This window comes from Poecilia reticulata, chromosome 3 (genome assembly GCF_904066995.2).
Source record: "Poecilia reticulata chromosome 3, P_reticulata-male-v2, whole genome shotgun sequence".
NCBI lineage: Eukaryota > Metazoa > Chordata > Actinopteri > Cyprinodontiformes > Poeciliidae > Poecilia > Poecilia reticulata.
Window position 1 is genome coordinate 9,422,783 of NC_088832.1, and position 24,321 is coordinate 9,447,103.

The 24,321-nt window shown below is 41.0% G+C and overlaps 1 protein-coding gene across 19 annotated transcripts in view; it reads right to left on the reverse strand.

Moving 5' to 3' along the window:
• neo1a (neogenin 1a) overlaps positions 1-24,321 on the reverse strand; it is a 210,354-nt gene that overhangs the window by 59,558 nt on the left and 126,475 nt on the right. For all 19 annotated transcript variants that reach the window (XM_008404713.3, XM_008404711.3, XM_008404710.3 and 16 more), the window contains 3 exons: positions 19,998-20,134; positions 5,420-5,574; positions 3,830-3,950 (listed from right to left, as the gene is read on the reverse strand). In XM_008404713.3, the coding sequence (XP_008402935.2) occupies positions 3,830-3,950; positions 5,420-5,574; positions 19,998-20,134 (413 nt within the window). The remainder of the gene's footprint in view (positions 1-3,829; positions 3,951-5,419; positions 5,575-19,997; positions 20,135-24,321) is intronic.

Consider the following 24,321-nt stretch of genomic DNA (forward strand, 5'->3'; position numbering starts at 1 on the left):
CGACTCGCAGACGCTGGGTATTTAGATGCAGCCCACGCCCATCGATTTCCCTGCAGGGGGTGAAGACGACTATCTCAGCGGCGAGTCGACCGGCTTATCTCAGCCAACGGCGAGGCAGCCAGACGCACGGGTTGTTTGCCCGGCTCCGTTTTGGAAAGATTTGAGCCCGGCAGGTGCGAGCGGGACACCTGACTGCAGCCGTGGAGGGTTGGTGAAGTGGACAAAGATGTCCAGCTGTGACGGGGGGGGAGGTGTCCATGTAAGGAGAAGATATCAAACAGAGCGCAATTAATACAAAGCCCAGTGCGCTGGATTATTGCTGGGAGCAGGTGGCTGTGAAAAGCAGGAAGAGTGAATAGTGTGAGGAAGGGTGACAGATGGCTTCAGGACTCTATGCTTTCATAGTCAAAATGAACAGAAGAGATGTCAACAGAGACTTTGATGGAGAGAAATATGATTACTACTGCACTTGATTTGTGGAAAAAATAACCTCAAATCCAATGAATTTGTTTGGTGTTCATTCAGGAAGTAAATAGTTCTACTTTGAGTATGTCAGTACAGACAAGAAGGTTGTTTCCAAATAACAGTTGTTTGCATTTCTCTATACCACTACATTACAGCTCCTGTTGTATGTTTAGGGTTACTGTCCTACAAGGTGAACCTCTGCTCCTGTCTCAGCTCTGTTGCATACTCTAATAGACTTTCTACTTCGTATTTACACTCCGTATTCAAATAGTCTGCTAAATTGGTTTGGATTTTACTATACATATGATGGAACAAAGACGGCATAAGGAGTTCCTCATGGCTCTCTTCTCAGGTCACTTTTGTTCAATATACTGTAAGTTCAGGTGGACAACCGTTTCTTTGCAAGTTTGCAGTTGTACCATATTTTTTTATTAGAAGAGAATGAAGATGCCTGATCAGTGAAATGTTCAGAGCTCAGGGTGATGTTTTGCAACCCATCTGCTTTAATATTCTCCTTGAACGGCCCACTGGGTTCCTTGGTCTGGGTTCCTTGGATTAAATCAAACACAGGCGAACTCTATTAAATAAAGGACTTCTGGTTTATTTGGAGGGCTCTGAATACAAGTTCATGTCCCACCCGTTTCCATCCACTTCATAAAATTCCCCACTTTGCATTGGTCAATCGAGTGAAATCCCAAGAAAGTTAATTGAAGTTTGTTGTTTAAAGGGGAGAAAAATGTTAGAAAACTGAATTAAAATCATCATCATCCCAAACCTTCATTTTGTCAAAATCTTCAATCAGTTTATGATGACTACTGGACAGTGAACTGATGAAAACATTAGGGAGGTTCAGGTGCAGGAGGGCGAGATTTACTCTGATGCAGCAGTAAACACTCACAGAAGCAAGAAAGGCAAAGATTCTCTGTGTTTTCTTTGTGGATTAAGAAGAGATTAATTCCTTCAAAGCTTTGCTGAAGGCAGACCTCCATGTACAAGGCCAGCTGCCTTTGTAATTCATTCCATTTATCTACAACTCAAACAAAAAGGAGAGGGAGCCAAAAAAAAAAAAGACTTGGGGCCATGTAAAGTAGCCTGACTCTTATCAATAGCGTCAAACACAAATACACAGTGAGCTGCGGGTCATCATTATTTCTGACTTAATGTTTTCCAATCAGTGGGGACGGCACAGCCAGGGGTGGCACCAGTCGCTCATTCATTTACCACCTGCTTCAAGTGGAGCCGGGTCGGGCTGGGGTCATGCTTGATTACACTTCGTCACTGAACTCGACAGGATATGACAGAGACAATAAAATTGATTTCTGCTTGATAAGTGTTGCTTTGTCTTAATTACATTTATCACTATTATATATCCCAACTCATATTCTGTGATTCATAGAAGTGTGTTTCACTTAAATTCAAGTTGTTTGTCTCCTGCTGTCGCCGTTAGTGGAATGAAAAATATTTTTTTTTAAAACAACGATTAATGTGTTTTCTTTTGTTTAGCTTTTTTAAATTTCTCTCTCTTGTATCTGATCTTTATCTCCAGTCCTTGTCCTACTTTAGTTTCACTCTGAAACTCCTGGAAATTGAAATTAATCTTTTGCTTTTAATGTGCCATGCTTAAGCTGCAGCCGGAAAGTTACAGTCACTTTAAAAGCAGAAAGTTCTTTATAAGACAGGGATTGAAGTGGGTTGGACTTTTGTAGTCTGCTGAATTGGTTTGAATTTTTCTATATATGTTGGAAGGAAGACTGCTTTTATTCAACATACTGTACCTTTCCTGCCCTAGATAAGATAGTAGAGCATAACAGATACCGTCTCCTACCACATACTGAAAACACACAGCTTCATAAATCCAGGCTACCATAATATTTCTTACATTTACTGTATGTAATTGTCCATACTGAGAATAAGCAGAAGCGTCAGCATGTCCTCCAGCTTAATGCAGATAAGAAAGACACAACTACTTCTGATCCCAAGTATAAATGGTCAGGGATCAACAATCAAGACCCAATGAGGTTAAGAATCAAACAGCATCTCAGGTAACCTCGGTGCAGTCATGGGCTCAAACCAAATTTTTTGCAACCACATAATGTCTAATAATGAATAAGCTCACTAATGTCTTAAAATCTTGTCAAAAATAATGTTTTTTAATCAAAACAATGCACAGAAAAACAATATGTGCTTATCAAATGCTCATCCAAAACAATGCTAGGACAGATCTGGTTTGCTGTTTTGTCGAAAGCCGACGCCTGTTACCATCTACTTTGACAACCAAGCATGCGTCACCAACAGGCAGTATGGCACAACATGGAAAAAGAGCGTAAAAGCAAGATGGCGGATGGCCTGTGCGCCTCCTGCTTGCCACCATGCTGACTGTTGCATCATCTTCAGTTTTACCACCGAGTGACTTCACCGTTTGTTAAAGGATCAGGAATCCACTGTGTCTGACTGGAATCAGATTTGGTGTTTGGGAAAATTGTTCTTTCAGTATAAACACGCGACACTGGTTCACAATAATGTTCAAGAACTGAAATGAACTCTGGACCGCATTGGTGGAAAAGCTTCATTAGTGTTTTCCAGAAATAACCAGTGGGCGATTCTATAGTCAGCACTGGAAATGCTGAAAGATTTTGTTGCTTCTTTCTTACACTTTAAAATTATTCTCCCAATGTATTTCCTCTATCATTTTTTTTTGTCGAGCAACATCTTCTTGTTAAAAGAACATCTGAAAATCCACCGTCTCTGGATTTTTTGGAGTTTAAGTGTCACAAACATTTCTGTAACCCTGGATGTAGAACGGACTGCGTGCAAAAAGAACATCCTTCTGTTTTTAGACTCGCCTCTGTTTTAACAGGACCCTTAAGATTTCCTATCATTGTTGTTGTTTTTTTGTTGTTGTTTTCCATCTCCACAGATGTGCAGAGTCCCAACAATCAATTACCGCACCTTTAAAAGAGGCGACGCAGCACAGCGAGCCGACCGCTCGGCCTTTCATGTCTGAAAGGTTTCGGAAAGAGAACGTTTGTCTTCCTAAAAAAAAACAGCCGACTGCCCTTTCTGTGGTTTTGTTTGGGATTGTGTTAAACATTTTCACAAAGATGTAAAGCATTAAGTAGTCTCCTCTCCCTGGGTGAAAACTCAGGTGTAACAAGCAAAGAGATAATCACTGCTGATATTCATCCTGCCTGCATTTCTAAATAACCTTGTGCAGCTGTGCGAAAACCCGATCAGACTCTGGCTGTGATATTGATTACATTGTAGCAATTTTGCAGCTTTGTCATCTTCCCGAGGAGGAGTTGATTCATCTTTCCCGAGTTAACAAATGTGATTTGCACACTATTTGTCTCAGTGTGTGGCGTACCGTGATCCAAGATGATGAGCTGCGCGCTCGACTGGATGTTGCCGGCATCGTTTTCTGCCAGGCACTGGTAGAAACCTTCGTCAGACTTGACCAGACCCAGAACCTGCAGGTTGTGCTCCTTCTGCAGAGTAAAAGACGAGGGGAAGGAAAATAGAAATAAAATGGAACAGCTCTGTCAGATCTGTAGAATCAAGAAATGACTGAAACAAAACATCTCTGACAATGTGAAGTTGGCTGAGAGAAAGTGCCAAGGCGAAGACATACTCCACAAGAACAGAGACGTTTGTTCACCATCTTAGAGGCTCAAGAATAAAATGACATTATTCTGTTTGACGGTGCAGATTATTCTATTTTCTGGTGAAATGAGTGATTGTGCTGCAGTTTGAGGAATCTATAAAAACTTCCAGAGTTCTGCTCTTATGAGTTTGTTAAGTATGAAATGTTGTTCCTTGAGTACAAGAAAATGGCTGGGCCTACCAAAACTACCCCCAGAGTGAGTCGACAACTAATGCAGGAGGTCACAAAACAATCCAGATCAAAATCTAAGGAACTGCGGGCCTTAACATGCTTCAGTTAGGGTCAACGATTGCAAAGAATCCCTTCAGTTAGGGTCAACGATTGCAAAGAATCTGAGCAAAATGCCATCGATTGGAGAGCACCGATACCAAAAGTAGGGGTGAATCGATCGATCATTTCGCCGATTGGTGCCAATTTTCTTAATTTTAGGTGACTGGCCAATTCTTGCATGTGAAATTAATTTTATCCACCAATCTTATCCACCTGTGCAAAGGTCTGAAAATCAGTCACTGAAACTTTTTTGCTCTGCTGTGAGAGACAGCTGACTGCTAGACCTCGTCCACCAGGTCACATCCTAACCTCCCTGATGCTGACTTAGCAGCTTTGTTGCTATACTGACACATTAGTTAGTTAGTTAGTTAGTTAGTACATAAAAAAAACAGTATCTGTCAAAATGAGAATCTGCTTTTTAAAGATCTAAATGGAACAGTGATCGGTGCACCCCTGATCAAAGCTACTGCTGAACTAAAGGGACACAAAATCCAGCTTAGTTTGCCAAAAAGGATACACAAGACCTTTTGGAAAATATTGGGATCAAGAGACAAAATTCAAATATAGGGCAAAACTAACAGCATTTCAGAAAAAAGTGACAGTCAGATGAACTTGAGCAACAAGATTTAATTGATGGAGCTCCGATTTGTGGTTTCTACTGGAAAATCCTGAAAGACAATTTTCAGCTCTCAGCTCCTACTCGCGTAAACTTGGGTTATGTTGCTGAACAGCGATCCAAAAGCACACCAGCAGTTTAAGCAAAATCATAAATAAAAAAGTAATTAAATGGTTTTGAAGTTGAAACTAAATCTGATAGAAATGCTGTGGAGTGACCTTGAACAGACTGCTCATGCTTGAAAGTCTTCCAAAGCGATTCTGCCACATTCTAAAATTCCTCCACGGAAATATAAAAGATTCATTTGATGATCTGAAATATGCAACTGTGAGAAAAAGGCAAAAACTGAATAAATCTGCCAGCAAGTACTCACAGTTAGGTAATGATCAAGCACAAAGTGAACTCACAATTATCTTGAAATAGTCGCTGGGGATGACGGCGTCTCCGTTCTTGACCCACTTTACGGTGGGGGCGGGCGAGCCCGAAACTTCGCACTCGAAGACGATGTCCATGGACTCGTGGGCGTAGACGTTGGCGGGCCGCTTCACAAACTGGGGAGGAACTGTGGAGTCCAGAAGAAAAAACAGGGTTAATGTTTTTTTTATTTAAAAGAAAAAAAACAGAGGACAAACACGGCTCGTCATCCTTTCGTCGTAAACTTCCGACTTCCAGTTTTTCAGCGCAGACCAGGGAAATCCAAATCAATTTCTGAACCGGAACTCTCCACATCAAACGATCCCCACGCTTCCCCCCCTCCCTCTTTCATTACATGATCAAAACAAAAGCAAACAAGACAAGTTAAAGGAAAAAAAAAAAAGCTATCTAATTATTTCCTGCTTCGTCGGGCCAGCTGTGTCTGCTTTAACGCGTGGATGAAAGGTTTGGTGACCTCTGCTTTTATTTATGCAGAAACGGATGAAAAATAACTGCAGCCCGGCTACCAGAACAGCATGATCCGCTGTCTGAGTGAGGCACTTGCAGATCTCTTCAAGACCTGGTAATGAGGGTCAGAGAGGAGATATTTGATCTGCTGGGGCGATACGGTGCCTCATCAATCTGTCCTGCAACAAGGTCAGAGGGAGCGCCGGGCCCGGGCCTCGTCTCTCGCTGTAATTGGACTGTACATGTTGTGGGGGAAGAAATGCGGCCGCGCTCGTGTGTGCGCGCGCATTTTACCGCCTCTGCACATTTCGTGATAAGCCGTGACCTCGCCGACCACAATTTAAACGAGTGTTTTGTTGCCGAGTTGTGGCGTCTAACGCTTTCCCATCATCCTCCTGGGCCTTTCTTATAGAGAGTTATTAGCACCTATTTTGCGTTAATCCGCACAAGATGATTGGTTATTAGCGGCGGTGGGAGGACGAGGTCCGTTTTTTTTTCCCGGCTTAATACAGTGTAGCAGCGGGTTATGAGGTCAAGTCTTCATCTCCCTTCACCCTCTCTCCTCCCCGCTTGATGCAGTGATGGCTAATTTACTCCGACACACATGCGTTAGTGGACACAGCCATTCTTCATCCACTTGAGACTGTTTTGAAGAAGGAACAATTTCTCCAGTTCAAAAACTGGCTCATTTCTCTCTGCTCTGGAGATGCACCCTCTGCACATCTGGTGCGTATTTCCCCTGCTCCACTTGCAGCACATGGAGCAACGCCGGAGGGAGCGGGGCAACTTAATAGAAGCTGAACAATAAATGACCGCAAGACGTTCTTTCTGCTTTACAAGTTAAAAACCAGAAAATGTCAGCGAGGAAGGAGGTGAGGGGTTCAACTCGGTCTAGTTCGGCTTATTTAAACGGTTCCAATTCACGGTAGAGGGTGATAAAAACATTTTCAGTTGAGTCTGATGTTTTATTTCAGGTTTGTTAAGTTTTAGTTACTGTTTAATCTTTTACCTGTTTTATTTGTGTTTAGGCTGTCTAGGTGTCTGCTTTTTTCTGGAAGGGATCCAAAATGGTCGGTGTATGATTCACCTGTTGATCCACTTGAGGATTACATGAACACGAATCCAAGAACTTTTTAAGACTTTCCAGCAACTCTTTGCGCAGTGACAAACTACACACACATTAAAACAGAGCGTGTCTGCACCAAAAGGCTGGTTGCACCTCCTCAACATGTAAATACCTTCATCAATGTTTAAGCTGTTTGAAACTAAATGGGCGCATGTTAATTCTTCCCTAATTTAGTTTATAGCGCTACACAATACAAATAAGCTTGATTGATTGGTTCATTGATTGACAAATGTCACATTTGGTCGATTCCAGTTCTACAGTAATTTTTTCAGGCAAACAAACTTTTTTTTTTTTTTTTTTGCAAAGACAAACTTCTCAATTAGAATGGAAAAAAAACAAACATTTAAAAACAACAACATTTAGCATTTTGCTGGGATATTTTTGAAACAGAAGGTGATAATGGCGCTAATAAAAAAGTATGAGCGGGATCAGAATGAACGGAAGAAACCATGCCGTCGTTAATCTCAATTATTTGTGTGACGATTAATCTTTCCTTCTCAATTTCCGGACCGCGACTTCTTCGTCTTAATAAAAATTAATAGCTGCTCCAGATGGACAAATGATATCCAGGAATCCTCCACACGAACGCAATCCAGTAGGCAGGTTATCCCAGGACGATACCGAATTCTCCTTTTCCATAAACATACGACTTAACCTCCGACCTTTCCGTACGGCACGTTGCATTTTTCATGCGGCTCCCAGCAGCAGAAAGCAGAAAGTTTCCCCTCTCTCCGTGACTAATAAGCGTCTGGATGGCTCCGCGAGCCTCTGTGATGAATTCCGAAGACTGACACGGGGACGGTAATGAGGACGGCGACGCGTCAGACCGTCATGACAAGCGTCACCCCGCTGTGCGCCTCCGTTCCGTGCGAGGCCCCACAGAGTGTGTGTTTGAGGCGTGAATAATGTGTTTCACAGTGTGCCGTCCTCTGGATATTTGCCTTAAGTAGGTGTGCAGCGGAGACAGGTGGAATCACTGATTTCCTTTGGTGTGTCAGGAACACGGCTCTGAAAGCAGCGATGAGTCAGTGTTTGTGTTTGTGGGCAGTTTTCAATATGCACACCTGTTTTTTTTCTTCTTTTTCTTCTTTCTTTCCGTTTCCCCCCTTTTTACCAATGATGTTGTGGGTTGGGAGAGTTAAATTAGCTGCTGAGGCGTCTAACCATATGTTCCTGTACATCTACGCTGTCCCAGTCCACATCTTTGTTTCAGAGTTTGTGTCTGGGCAAATACTGTGCGTTCTGGTTCTGAATCTCCGGGTTTTGATGCTAACTGCTACTGACAGGCTCCCTTCATCTACTCAGACTCAACGCTCTCTCTACTACCCACCCAGTCCTTAAGCTTCCCATAACTCCCCCTCTATCTCTCCATCTTCAGCCATCGCCTCTCCCTCTCTCCAGCCAAGCAGCCATGCACCATTTTCTCTAAATGGAGTTCAGACATTTGGAACCTATTGGACTGAGCAATGAGGAGGAACGCCTAAATATACCAATATAGGCTTTTGGGTGGCTGGAAGCAACGAGGGGAGGGGGAAGAAGGTTGTTGCAGGACGCATACGGGGGAATGTGTGTTGTGCCTCTTAGTGAAACAACCTGCATAATAACCGTCTTTAAACAGTCATTTGTTTTTCTATTTCTTGTGCCTTTCACAGAAATTACAGCACATAGCAGAAGTGCTCGCACCCGTGAACTTTTTCACACTTTCTCTTGCTACAACAAGAAACTTCCCTGTATTTTATAAGGATTTTTTTTCTCTAAAAACTAAAATAAAGCAGTGAATTACAGAAATGTTTTGTTTACAGCTTCGGTTATTGGAGCGAGAAACAACACTGCGAAAAATACCAGTCTTAAAACAAGTTCAAAAATCTAGAAAACGAGACACTTTTCCCCATGTTAGAAGTGAAAAAAAAATCTGTCAATAGAAGTAGCACTGTTTTAAATAGATATTCAAGAAACAAGCTCCTACATGATACTCGTTTTGTCTCAGGTCAAATGTACTAAGATATTTGCACTAGGAGCTAGACAACAATACTTGATAGAATTTTGTGTTTTCGCCGTGTAGAGATCAGGTCCAAAATGTGAGTGCAGTGATGAACTCAGGCCTGAACCTTCACTAACACATAAAGATGATTACAAAGTTGGTCTTCTATCACCTGAAGAACATTTCCAGGACTAGAGGATGAATGTCTCAGCAAGATCTAGAGAAACTCATCCAGACTTTTATTTGAAGTCGTATTGGTTACTGCAACAGTGTCTTCACAGGTCTGCCTAAAAAAAAAAGAAAAAAAAAATCTTGACAAATGCAGCTGATCTAGAACGCAGTTGTTTGCGTTCTGACTACAACCGGGAAGAATCTTCTAAAATCTTTCCACTGGCTCTCTGTAGCTCAGAAAATGGACTTTAAAACACCTTTGTTAGTTTATAAATCTCTGGACGGCTTGGCACCAAGCTAAATTAGAGTTCTGTTCACCGTTGTATCAACCTCTCAGATCTCTCCAGCCTACTGAATCAGCATTCAGTTTTTATGTTCCACTAAACTGGAACAAACGTTCAGAAAACTGCAAGGATGATGAAACACTGAGTCCTTTTAGATGAAGGCTAAACCCCCACTTGTCGTCTTTGAGTCGTCAAAGATTCGTCTTTGATTAATAACAACTGGAACATAATTAAAATATTTGATAATGATTATCCTAAGATAATAAATGTTTGCCACTAGTCTCATAATTGATTATTGTGCTGTTTTTAACATCTGATGCACTTTGACATTACTTGTTGTTGAAATATACCACAAATAACCCTAACTTGACTACAAGCGAAATTCAAAGGACAGTGAGACCCTTTTGTATTCGGAGTACAACTATATTCAATTACCTTACAGGTCTCTTAGAGAACATCAATGACCAAACAGCAGACAGCAGGGTTTTTTAAAATTATTTTTTAATGACGTCTTTTCAATTAGACACAACTTCATAAAGGTCTAATGCATAAAGCTGTACGAAACACATCAAGTGTAATTGCAAAGTGACCAAAAAAAAAAAAAGTTCAAAAGGTGTATGTACTTTTGCACGGCATTAAAAGAGGGTAAAATGTGTATGTCAGGGGCATATTTGATCAGCTGACGGTTGTCTCCGCTCATCAAACTCAGAAATGTCTTTGATCTGTCCGCAGCCGTGACTCGCCAATTCAATTCAACGTTCCCAGTGATGCGGTCTGACGCAGAGCGCTTCCTACAGGCAGAGTTCAGATCTCTCCAAATGAGCAAACTTATTTTGGAACACAAATAATTCTCGTCTAGTGAAAGAGAAATCTTGACAGAGGCAGAATGAAACGACCACAAAAGAAACTCTGGCGTAAAAAAGAATAGAAAGAAAACATCAATATGAATGTGGAGGAGGGAGAGCGGCTGAGAGGATTGGAAGAGCAGTACTTCAGCGCTGGTATTATCTCCCGAGCCCGTAGCTTAGTAAAAGAAGCTTTAATGCAGACTGACTCCAGCGAACTACTGAGAGAGGACCACTAAAAGGTCACGGCGTGTGTCTGACTGTGAGCTTGTTAAAACAAAACCCTGCAGGATTCCCCTAAAGGGATTTCTGAGCAGATTATTTCACTTAAAGCTTTGCTGGTATTTAAGAAGCGAGCCGAACGAGAGTCGCAGAGAAGGTCCGGCCGGCCGTGCTTTTAATTGGCTGGTAATAAAAACTTTCGGATTCAGAAGCTGATGAAAGATGGTGTTTATTGAGCTGAATCTGAAAATAACAAGAAAAATCATCTCAAATGTTCCCAAAGATCTGGGTAGCAGCAGTTATTACATGAGCCTTTGTGTGTGTGTGTGTGTGTGTGTGTGTGTGTGTGTGTGTGTGTGTGTGTGTGTGTGTGTGTGTGTGTGTGTGTGTGTGATTTTGAGTCCAGCTTTACAAGTTCTCCTTTTTTTTGGTGTGTGTGCGCGTTTTTTTTTTTTTTGCTATCCCAGTGAAAACAAGCACTCCAGGCAGTAAAGCCTCAAACACAATGCTTTATGTTTGCATTCCTGCTCAATGAGCAGATGATGCCAGCGGCAGAGAGGCACTCCAGTGTGTTCTGGATGCCTTCATGGACTCCCCGATGCTTCGGAAATTACAAGAGCTGAGTGAAAGCAGATGCATGAGGTTTGCCAGGGACATGCCGAGACAAGGCTCGCCGAGGCTAGCGTTTGACACGCGTTCAGAGGACAGCACTTCAAAAACATCCTCGTCGGACATTTCAGCGGGGACTGCACTGAAAGTAGAAAAGTCGGGGAAGGAAAAAAAAAACTTGTCTGATCATGCTTTGTAAAGCATGATAGCGTTAGTTTTGGAATCTCTGGTAATCCTGGTGCAAACTTTTTATTAACTTTTAGTTTCTCGGCTCTGAATGTTCAGGTAAGGTGAGCTGCTGCAGGGAGGAATACGTCTGAGTGTCTGCAGCATCGCTGTGTGAAGTTGTGCGGTGGCTTCAAGAGATGAAAATGGCTCAGCTTAGGGCTGCAACCAACGTTTGTGTTTAGAAATCGATCAATCTGCATATTATTCTGGCAATCGATTAACCGGGTAAAAATGGATACATTCTGCATGACTTTTCATTTAATTTATTTCTATACAATATTAGAAAGCATGCATCTGCAGCTAAAAAGTACTTCTACTTTCAACACGTGAAAAGCTAGTAAAGGGGCTTGAGCTAAATAAGAAAACTATTAGTAGCTAGAAAAAAAGCTCTACTTTGGGTAGAGATCCAACTTCCAGCAAGGACAACGACTCCAACCGTTCAGCTATAGATCAAAGCATGTTTATGAGTTCGAATGACCTAGTCAAAGTCTAAACTTAATTGTCAGAATTAGGCAGGATTTGAAAATGGAAGTTTTCCATCTAATCTGTCAGACAGAGAAGTGAAAGTAAATTAGTTTTTAGTGTAAAACAGGTTGAAATACAAAAATATTAGCAGCTATAATGTCATCAAAGAATTTACTAAGGAGACATTAAATATGCACACCACTTTTTTCAGATCATTCATATACAAAAAAAACTATGAATTGTTTTCTTTCTATCTGACAATAAAGCCCCATTATGGGTTGGTTTTTCATATGAAATCCCAATAATATATATTGAAGTTTGTTGATGTTGAGCTCAAGAGGCGTCAATACTTTTGGATGCTACTGGACTGCTGCAGATAGTTATGTTTCAGGAAAAGCATTCAATTAATTCAACCTAACAAAACAAAACAAAAAAAACAAACAAAAGCATTCCCCAAAGTAGTCAAAAAAACAAAACAAGAGTAAAGTCTGAGCACTCATCCATCAGTGTGACTTTTAAAGGGTGATTCTCTCCCTCACTGACACAGCAGATAAGAAGTGCTGAGCTGGATTAGGATCCAGACAGCAGCTGGGATGACATGATGAGACACACCAACACAAACGCACCAGAGAAACAACAATTGAGATTTATTACAATAAGCCAGGTAATAATAGAAAAAAGTTGCATGTTCATGGTATCATCTTGTAAATGTGTCCGTATCAGAACTAAACAACAGTGGCGGAGAGCAAGCAGACTGGGAATCAGACAAAAACACCTGGCTGAGATAAACATACTCCCAGTGAGAAAGGGAAAATGTGTGTGTTGCTGCACCAGGATGATCAGATTAAATCTCTTTAAATAGCAGAAAGGAAAGCTTATTTCAGCCAAAATTAAACTGTTCCATGACAGCAGCAGGGTGGAATTGGTGGGGGGTGGAAGGGTGGAGGGACTGTGAGGCAAAATTTCCACCAGATTATTGTCAAATTGCAATTTTCCATACAAAACTTTTAAAGGAAACAACCTGAGTTGGGTGGATAAATAAAGCTAACAAAAGACAATAATGTCAGCTTTACACATCGGTGGTAACGCTAACTAGCCTGAAATTCATGGCAGGCTCTGCTGATGGGGAGAGTGTGAGTGGTGCGTATACAAGGGTGACTCACAGCGCCAAGATCCTCCTCCTGGGTCTCACAATCACGATATAGTTTTTTTTCTTTTTTTTAAGTTCAATACTGAAGCTTTACCCTCCGCAGCGCCAAGCTCAAAAGTTTAAATTTTTTATTTTTACACAGAATGCATCTAGCCTCGTATGGGTTGGCAACAAAAGTGAGTCATTGGCTAAGACGTACCTCATCAAGCCAACTGGTGATAAATTTGAACATAAAGGCGTCGACACAGAGGAGGTGACGTCACTCCCTCTGCGGTCATTTTCTATAAAAATTGCACGATGAAGCAATAAATGCTAGCCCTCCTCCAACCAAGCGACCAAAGACACTGGTGCACATAACATTTTCACGTAGATGTGTACACATGACCAAGCGACGCGACACAAGTCGAAAAATGTTTAACTTTTGTCGCTGTCCAGTCCCATCTGCTGGATTTCACCCTGAGTGGTGATGAATTTCACCTCATGACGATGTGAGACGCAATAAAGCTCGTTAGCAAGCAAGCTAGGGGAGCTAATAATCTCTAGCTAGCTAGCTTCATTGATAGCTAGCTAGCTAGAGTATGTTAACAGGTAGTTTATCTGTAGCCTCAAATGCCTCAAGCCACAGAACAGTTAACGTGTCTGAGGATGACTCAAACTTTTGCCTGAGAAAAGTCCCACAAGACAAAAAATCTAACTACAAATATGGGAATAAATAATCACCTCTTGATATAATATTAAAAGTAAATTAACATATTTAATGGTAACTTTTTAAAAAATAAATTCAAGACATTTCAAAAGCTTCATTTTAGATACATGAATTTAAGACTTTTTAAGGATGCGCGGACACCTTGTGTAAAAATGTATGTGAGCCGTTTTATTTACAGCAGAGACCATCTAATAGAACGAAGAAATTCATTAAATGGAAACTGTCTGATGACATACAGTAGACTAAAGTTTTCAGATACATTCTACCCTAATCTAGAAAAATTCAAGCAGACATATTAGTCTATTTGTTCTTTTAAAGTTAGCTGGACAGGTAGAACAACATTTGTCAAAAAACACCTTGATGATCCTCAAGACTTAGAAACATTCTGTGAACTGAAAAGTTTAACCTTTTGGAAAAGTGCCAATTCTAGTCTGGATAAATCAGAATTAGATGTTGTGGACTGTCTGTACTCAAAAACCCTCCAATGTCACTTTAATAAACTTTTGTCTGACATTAAATGTCGTTTGATTGTCTGATTCAATTAAGCCTGACTCAAAAAATGAAAAACAGAAGAAATCTGTAAGGGTGCAAGTACTTTTATTTCTACCAGTTTTACTCTAAAATGTTTTAACTTTGCTGCTTTTGTTCGTTTATAAAACAAAAAAAAACTATAAACACTTGTAATGACCATGGCTGTTCATCCAGAGACCACAGCCCAAATGAAAGGCTTTTATGGGGGGGCAGGGATTTCCTGCATGGCAGCCCAGCACATGGAAAGAACAATTAAGTTGATGACCTGATAGCAGCAGAGCATGATAGACGCGGACCACTGACTCGGAGCCCCATAAAACTGCTAACAAACAGGTTATAGACAATTTTTTGTATAGAACACACACACACACACGCGCGCACACACACCTACACACAGAGAGCCCAGGTCTGGGTGGTGCCCAAGTTACGCACGGCCATAATCAAAAGCTGCTGCCTCCTCTGGCCTCATTTATTATCTTCCCATCTCTAATAGTGGGTGAGATGTCAAAGCAAAGTCATCCACCACATAACACACACACACGCACACACACACAGCTACTTCCACAGACAGACAGTTATCACAGAAACACATGCATGTGTGTCAACACCACACATGGGGCCCTGAGATATGACTCGAGTGGCCTGAATGTTGCTGTTAACACTCATTTAGAGCGTCACCATCTTCTAAAGCCTCCTGTCTGCTGCGGGATAATTACAGGATTTTTATTAGCTGAACAAATACAATGAGCCAAATCCCCTTAAACACACTAACACTGCGATTGTAATTATTAGAACGATAAGGCACAATGCGGTTTTAATAAGAATTGCTTATTTGCAAAATACCCAGGGACCTACGAGTCTGAAGCATATTGTTGCTCTGCAGCTGGATGTGTGATTCATGGAGAGTCAAACAGAGATGTTATTGGTTTAGATGGGCTGGTGTAATTCAGCTGGATCCTGCTCAGATCATATCGCTTCAGCCAGAGTGACTCTGACCGAATCTGCTCTGGTAAAATCTGAAAAGCATCGTTTAAAGGTCGCTTTCTTAAGGTTCTTGCAACAATGACTTCTGGACTTTCATTAGCCCATCCCTTTTAAATTATTCTGATTTATCGTAGATTTGCTGTTGCATCTTCGTCTTCCTATGTCAGACAATCAGGCTCATATTTGACCCAGAATTACAAAAAGGAGGCTGATTTATCATGATCGACTTTCCAAGCCAATTACGATCATTGATCATTAAAAACTTGACCGGGCAGTTCCAACTTTGTCCTATACCTGACTGATGCTGTCAGGTGTTACAAGGTCACAATAAACCTTCGACGTTTCAATTTTAATTTGTTGAAAACCACTGAACGATAAATGTTAAACAATTCAAACTTGTTTTAGCCTTACATGAGGTAGTGCTCTCAAATATAAATGAAAAATGTACAGCATTGCAATCCAGACTACCAAAATTGACCAAAATTTTAAAAAAGTTTTTAGTCTTTTGATTTTTGCGCCCCAATTCCAGTTGTTTTGTTCATTTATTTTTCAAAGAATCACATATTCTTCTACTTCCACCTTACAGTTGCTCCTTTGTGCGATTGCAACAGTGGAGCTACCACATAAAAATGTCAATGAAACACTGCGCTTGTAACGTGACACAATGTGAAAACGCTCAAAGGATATGAATAGTTTTGCGAGGCGCTGTTTGTAAATACACAACTGAGAGATGCCAGCAATCGTACATTTGTGTGTTTTGTGTTTATATGAATATCTGTGTATATCTTCCTCTAAATTTATGCACCAGCTGCACTACAGACCCTCCAGGTATCTCCAGGCAAAAACCCAACAGTGCTCGAGCAGCTGGTTCCTGCATCTTTTCCACTACTAACAGTCCGGTGTTTATGAAAAGCCTCTTGCGGGTAAACATACAATTTCCTCTCGTTACTCCAGAAAAAAAAAACTAAACAAAAAGAAAAAACACCCTGAAGGGGTTTTAATGGAAGTCAATCAAATAAATTGTTTTTTGATAGTATAGATTAAAACTACATTGATTTGATTGTCCTTTGCAGGAATAACTATTCACTGAGATCTTTCTAGGCTCCCTTTTGCTTGCCAAGAGAGAAAAATCAATGCCACAATTTGGCTTCTTCTTGAATGCGATTGACACAAAAGCATTTAAGAACTGAGTGTACAACATGGAAGCTAATCAAAATGTCACTCTAGCACAGTGACGGCTGTCCTTCAACGGTATTCCAGGAGTGCTGATCCACCCTCGAGTGTGTCAGGGAGGTCGGGCAGGACGTGTGGAGGATATAAGAGGGAATTCGGTAGGCGGACTCGAAGAGTTGGAAACGAATGAAGTGAGGTGTCCTCCTGCGACCCGATCCAATTTTCCATTTCGGCCTCCTTTAATCACAGCAAGTGGCGGGAAGTGATGAAAGAAGGGCAAGGGGTGAGGAGGAGATGAAGGGATTTGGGCAGAGAGGTTTGGAAGTTGTGGCACAACGGGTGCGCGTGTGAAGTCCAATAAAGCGTCGGAATGAGCCCTGGGGAGTTTTTTCCCCCCTATCCTCAACTTTTTTGAGCCAAAATCCCATCGACTCGGAGCTGTCGGGAAACCCGTCCAAGTCCACAAGTGTCTTTAAATGACAATTACTGCGCAACTATTTGGTTGCTTGTTTGATTTGCTTGTTTCTGCCTTGACAATCGTCTGCTCTGCCTCGGAGTGGCATGTGAGAAATACATCTTGCTTGTTTCATTTCCTCTTCAACTAAAGTCTCTCTGGCTTTGTTTTATGTCTGAGATACGAGTCCAGGGGGATTTTAATAACCTCATTCCCAAACATAATAAGACGAAACGAGATTGTTTTCGCTGATGGAAGGATGATCTGAGAGTTCAGCGAGACCTGCAGAGACTCTGCTCTTTTCTGCCGCACTCTTCAATTTATTTATGGATGTTGTGCATTAGCCGCACTCAGCGGCTAATGCAACTTTGCTGCTGCCTCTCACCCAATTCCAATTTGCACATTTGTTCAAGTGGCACTGTCACTTTGTTTCTAACGCACCCCAAACAATAAAGCTACTAATACTTCAGGATATCAGGTGATTTTCAGCCAGGATGTTTAAATCCCGAGGGACTGATTACATGTATAATTACCGGTGTCGACGCAAATGCACCGAAGTTCACATGTGCTGTTAGCGGTTGATTGTTTCATGCCAACTTGTTCCTCTTCATGCATTTTGGTTTGTGATTTTTCCCAAAAGATTGGATTGAAACCTACACACTCAAAAAACAAACAAAAAAAAAAAAAAAATGTTTTGAAAATCACAAAGATTTTTCCATCAATCTCTAACAGGATTTTGGCCAAAGCTACTTGGAGAACAGTAGCTGGCACAAAGTTGGAGTTTACCTGAATTAATTGGCATTTTGATACTTTTCTCAATTAAAATTTTGCTATTAAGAGCCAGCGGTTCAATACAAAGTAGCTGCAGCAGAGCAATAGAAACCCAACAGACCCAACAGTCTGAACATTTACTGCCTTAAGAGTGGATTTCTTTTTAAGAACCAGAGTAAAATTTTTGACTCCTCTCTGGTCAAAACATCAAAACGTTGACTAGAGAGGAAAACAACTATAAAAAAGTAAAGAAGATGAGATGATAGCAAAAAAAGATGTTGAAGAAAATGGAAAACTACCATTTGAAAATAAATTCAAAATGGAAAAGATCAGTTCCAGGCCGATCACTGATGATCTACAGCTGCGTGTTTTGTAGTTTGGCGATTAGAAGACAGCTTTAGGAGGCTCCAACGCGGCCTAAACACGTCAGTTTGCCAAAGAACAAACCGATCAGCCTAGAGAGCCACTGTTCTGTATTTTATTGACTGACGAAAGCCAGACTGTTGTTTTGTGTCTGTACAGATGCTAGATGACTTCCAAACACTGAGCTCAAAGTCAGGAGATTTTATTGCATACCAATCACTGTGAATACATTGAAATACTTTCAATGTTGGCTTATACTGAAAAGGTAATGGGTGCTTCAACAAGACATTGCCCGTAAGCGTTGAACCTTGTACAGTCAAATGCAAACTATATATGCTTTGAAAACTAATAATGCTAATGCTTTTCAGATTGATAGCTGGTAGATTGATAGAAAAATCAATCAACCAATGCACAGTACTCACAATGCATTTGTGTAAGAGGGCATACAAGCTGTTAGGCTAAAAAGATTTTAAGCTCAACTCATTTCTGTTAAGGACAGATCTAGGGTTTTACCACAGAATATTCAGATTTTTCAGATTTACATTTTCTGAAACATTTGGAATCAAACCACTTTTCATGTTCACAGTTTTCCTTCAAAATATATGGAGCTTATGTCTACCTTCAGTCACTGGTGTCAGATATTTCTGTAGAAATTACAATATTCTATAAAATAACCCAAAAGTGCAGATATCATACAGCCAGCTTCCATGTGTTCCTGAGTATCGACAGTAAAACCTCACAGATCTGCCAGATAAAACGCTGCAGACTCAAAAAAAAAATTCTCACATGTAGCCTAACCACTCTAATGGTTCAATAATTTTGACTTGTAAGTGCATAAAAAGCAACTTTGTTTGAGGCCTTGCTCGTCCACCTTTCATCTGCAAAAGGTGGGAATCGCCACAACAACAAATTTTTAACCATTTTTTCCTATGCCTAAAAGGGGCAGATGTAAAGAAATTGATATTCTTTAGATCCTGAGGCAGAAACAGCACAGACAGTCTTCAAAATTTCTGTTTTTAGGTATCTGAGATCTTTATTGACTTTGAAGGAGTCTTATGTTGAAGCCACTCTACACTGCTGTTAATAATACAACAGAGCAGACAATATAAACTAGTGGGCCACTCAACACCGTGTTAAAGATCTTCAGATAATTTCCAAAAATCTAAATAATTCCTCATAGCATATTTTGGTATGAAATATGCTATGAGATTGCGACGAGAGTAATTAACAATAGTTTAATGATTGTAGAGGCTTCTTGTGTTTGGACTTTGGATTTATTGGTATTGTTTTACGATGGTTCACATTCAGAGAAATCCTTTACATTAGTCAAATGACGTCAGTCTCATCAGATCTGCCACATGGTGTACCCCAGGGATCTGTTCTTGGCCCAGTCCTGTTCCCATTGTATATTACTATTTATTTTTTGTTTTAACTTGTCAAGTCTACATCATTGCTTGGTCGAGATTAGAAATTGGTTAAACGCAAGCTGCTTACTCCCAACAAAACTGAAACATTTATCATTGTGCAAATCAGAAAGCAGATTAGTTTCTGAGCATTCTCTGTTCAGTCCAACCTCAGAAATCTGGGTTTGATTTTTGACAGTTCCGGGTTTCTTGATCATCATTCCAAGCAATAATTGTTTTTATCATTTAAAAAGTATTAGTAAACTGAGAGTCATGGTGTCTAGATGTGAAATGGAAGTTATTCTACATGCTTTAGCATCATTTGGGATGGACTATTATAATGGTCTTTTTGCCCGATTTGACAAATCTGCAATGCATCGCATTTTAACTGTGCATAATTCTGAAGATAGACTCATAACACTTTAATTCCCGTCTTAAACCTACTTTTCTTATGTGTTCTTTGAAGCACTTTGTGATTTTATTTCTGAGAGGTGCTGTACAAATAAAACTTTACTTACTTAATGGTGCTGTCTGATTTATTAGCATTAATCAGCAAAAGTCTGGGTCCAATGGTTCTGCCACTGTTTTGTGGATCAGAAACTTTGTAGAAACCAGCAGTGCTGGCTGATTGGATTACCTTGAACTGTGAGCTGGGCCTGGGCTTCGATGGTGGTATTGGAGTTTTCGGCCACGCAGGTGTACACGCCTCCATCTTCCTCCGTAATGTTGGAAATCTGGAGGCTGCCGCCTCCCGTCACTTCCACACGACCATCGCTGAAAACAGAAAGTTGGGCCAAAGTTAGACATAAGCAAAAGCTTCTTCATTTAGATTCAGGAATCTCTACTCCTCAGATATAAAGTCGGTCTCCCGAGAGCCGCGACACATTTTTATCACGCTTGCTGTACGTACAGGATGAGGTACAATCCTCTGTCGCTTTACTTCAGAGTAGAAACAAGTGCATTCCCAGGAGAGCAGAGCTCCTCTACTGACCGGAGTTTGACTCCACATTCTGCCCTCATTTCTTTTGCTCCGTCACAACATCCATAAATAAATAAAATACCCTAAAAGCAGCCCCAAGTGGGTGAAAATCAAGTTAATTTGAGCTCCTTCCGCGTCTTTGTCAAGAACAATTTTTATGGGAGTTTCCAGCAGCGCTCCGTAAATACAGTCTGCAAAGAATAAGGTGGGATTTTTCAGTTGGTCCGTACAGTGTAGCATAGAGATGAAAAATAAATGTCCTGGAACAGATGTCTTCATATTTTATTTTGCTGCCATCCCTCAAGATCCTATGTACAATCTGCCATCTGGAATGACTACAACGCAGGCAAGTTTTATTGTGACTGTGAGCTGAAAGCCTATGCAGTTTGTACTGTGACAACTGTTCAGGCTGTTTCATCATCCTGACATATGTTTTCATTTTCTTTCATCAGTTTATTGGCGCCTACTGGTGGCATGTGTCTGCAAACCAGCAAAGATTGGACTTGGAGAACTGATTTTATGCTCTACAAGCGTAAGATTAAAAGCATCATAATCACAGATATTTACAAGTGCGAGTAAAGTCTGAGTTTTCTTCTTTTAATATGGATTTCTGAATACTCTTCGAACCAAAATGTGAATTTTTGTGACTGGTCTGTTTTGTAGCTAAATTCTAAAATAAAATTTAAAAATAGGTTCAAAATAACTTTGAATGGCTGGATTGACAGACTTTCATAAAAAAGGAATATTTTCTTGGAAATATTTTTCCATATGTATCCAAAACTGAAAAATACTTATTTCAAATTCCAGGCTGCGTAGGATCCATATCAATAAAACTATAACATTTACAAATAAATAAACACAGCAACACTAAGGGTTTGGAGGCAGGGAAACCGAGCCCTCAGTGATTGATTGCAAACTGCAATCATAAATATTTATTATTCTACTTCTATTCAGGGCATCCAGATCCCCACATTTTTTTTTGCAAATTTTCCACAAAAATGGTCAAAAACATTGAGCTCTATCGACTGCTAACTCCCACCTGTAGGTGGCAGTGTTTCTTCCACTTGCAAATTGCAGATATTTCCAAAGTAACACCAATAAACAGTGATTTTGATTGATTTTGTGATTTTTTTTGTAATTAGAAAGTCCTAGAGGGACTGTCTATTTAGGCCTATTACTAAAAATAAAAACCTCATATCTATTTGTATATCCTCCCCGTGAACCCAATGACCCGCGAGTTTAAACAGTCCTGATTTTAATTTTCACAATAGTCCCAGTGGGATGCAGACTGCGGCCGAGCGCTGGCTGGATTCAACAACCACTGGAGCAGGAAGAGGCGGCAGAGAGGGAAGAGAACTGCAATCGATAGCTTACAGCGAGAAGTCCAGCGTTCACAAAGGGAGAAGTAAAGACAAGAGAAGAGTAGCAACCAGCGGGTCAGCTGAGCAAGCATCCAGAGAGGGCAACTGTAAGCAAGACAAGATTTACACAGAGGCAGAGAAACAAAACGGCTGATTTATTTAACAGGTGAATATGTAGGTTTTCCACATTCGTGCTGCTGTCTCGCATCGTGACGAATCCTGGTTTGGCAGCAGCGGCCTGTGAGGCCATCTGTGTGCTGAAGTGGAGCGTTGGAATAGCGCTCAACCTGATGTTCCTGATGACATCACTGTTTCAGCATTATTGCAAGGAGAGGACTTTATTAAAGAGGCCACATTATGTATTTGCCAGCCACACGGTGCCATTACACAATCATTACCCTTCAAGTTGTTGTAAGAAATGTGTATGTCAAACACGACTTGAAGGAAATTTGCAGTTTGACGCTTTTAAATCGGCCTTCGTTTCTTTAAGGAGCTCCTGCTCCTTCTGAGACTCCGCCTTCATCTCGTCATCACAACAATGGGCCTCCATTATGCCATTTACAACTGTTCTTTGGAGAATTGGACTAAGTATTTTGCATGATGAACTCAGCAGGTGAGAAGTTCCACCAGGTGTTTGCTAATTGCTGGAGGAGCGGAGTAGGGGAGGAATGCTCTGACGTGGAAGATTAGCTGCAGTTCAAAGGCAGAGCTTTGTGGAAAAGGCGGAGCTTTATGGCAGCAAGTGTTCAGGCACCCTGAATGGTTGCCACAAGAGATTCAAGGATTCCTCAAACATGAATGACAGAATCAAGGCAACATTATTAACTGACATAATGTTAACAAAAGTCAATTTTGCACCAGTTTCAGAAGCTGAGCTGAAAATGTTTTAGATGTCCACTGTCTAGAAAGCCTCAAATTAAATGTCACAGTAAAAACTTTTCAACAGTAAGAAAGAAATATCTAAATAAAACTCACCAGTGAAACACCAAACTTGAACCATTCTGAACAAATAAATGTGTGAAGTCAAAAAAAGAAGACAGAGCCTTTTCTGTCCAACTATAGACATAAGCAGGTGCCGCTTCCAAAAGCACCTCATGCCCACTGTGAAATACAGTGGAGGATGTGTGATTCTGTGGGTCTGTGGTGAAACTGGAGTCATTTGGACCCCAAGTGTTTTTTAATTTGTGCGTGGTTGTGCGGGTTGCGCTTTTACGGGTTTTTCTGTGTGTGTGTGTGTGTGTGTGTGTGTGTGGTTTCGGGAATTGACGGTCTGACGGGACAACTCCCCCACTGTCTTAGTGTGACATTTGCGTCACACCGTGGGAGGGTTAACGGCTGTGGGAACCTGGGTTATATAGCATTGGAATCATAAACTCTTTGCAATACCCGAACATTTCAAATAAAGGTCTTGTCATCTGGCAGACAAACCTAAAATTTACAACAAGTCTGTTGGGTGACCTGAAGAGAAGAGAGTAAAACGCACCCATATACAGTATCTGATGAAGGTGAATGAAGTCATGTTATTGGAAACAGTCAACCCTTAAAGACATCAAAGAGAAATCAGTGTGACGCATCTAAAATCTGAAGACATTATGCCATACTGTGACAGCAATGCAATGATAAAATAAACACTAGGGGGGAAAAATCCAAAACTCAGCAGAAAGCCCAGCAGAGAACGTCATGGATATTTGAGGTAGGAGAATCAAAGCGACATGAAGTAACAATCTGCCTTTTCTGTTCTTCCACAGCCAAATGAAAGACTTCAGAAGTGCTGGAAAAGGCCAGTGTCTTGCATAGACCCTCGTTCACATTGGAGAGCATGGCTGATTCTTCTGAGGCGGGATGCGCGCCAAATCCCCCCGATGAATGAAAGAAGAAAAAAATTCCTCTGAAAAAGACATCCGAGTTTGCTGTGCCAGGCATTCCTGCAGATTCTCTCGCTAGGACAACCATTCAGACTTTTGGCCCTTTGTGCCGTACTCTACATAAAAGGCTCTGACAGCTTCTTTTTTGGGGGTATTTGAAAATACATACACTCCCGACAATTCCTCATTCTGCTTAGTCTGAGTGTGTCTCAAGTGAAAGAGCTCATCTGAAAAGGGGACGTCTGTTCTGACACCATAGGAAAGAGGAAGCTAGCTTGAGCTGTGTCAGCTGAGGATATTTCTTACCGTCCTGAAGAACCCAGTTAATTAGGATCATCTAGGAATAAATAAATGAACTGTTTCAAAGACAAACCACGTATTCCTTCCTTCTCTGCTCATCTGCTTTAAAAGTTTTCCACAATCCTGTGCTGTGTTCTGCCGTCCTGCCTGCGGAGGTCAGCCATCCGTAACAGACCAGTGGAAGGGTCAGCAGGCAGTTCCTGCGGGTTCTTGATGGGGGCACAGGAGTGTGTTGCCACGGAGCAATCAGTACTTGTGCAGAGGTCGCTCCATCTGAATCACTACTGTCACCATGGCATCAGCAGAAAAAGAAAACTATGAACTCCTGAACCTGTTTGAGGTTTTTGCCCCCCTTAAGATCCTGAATGTGAATTACATTCAATGCTTGAGGAAAATGATTTAAGTTTTTAGGGTTTGAAGATAAACCTATTTTTCTGCTTCCAAATGCCCTAAACA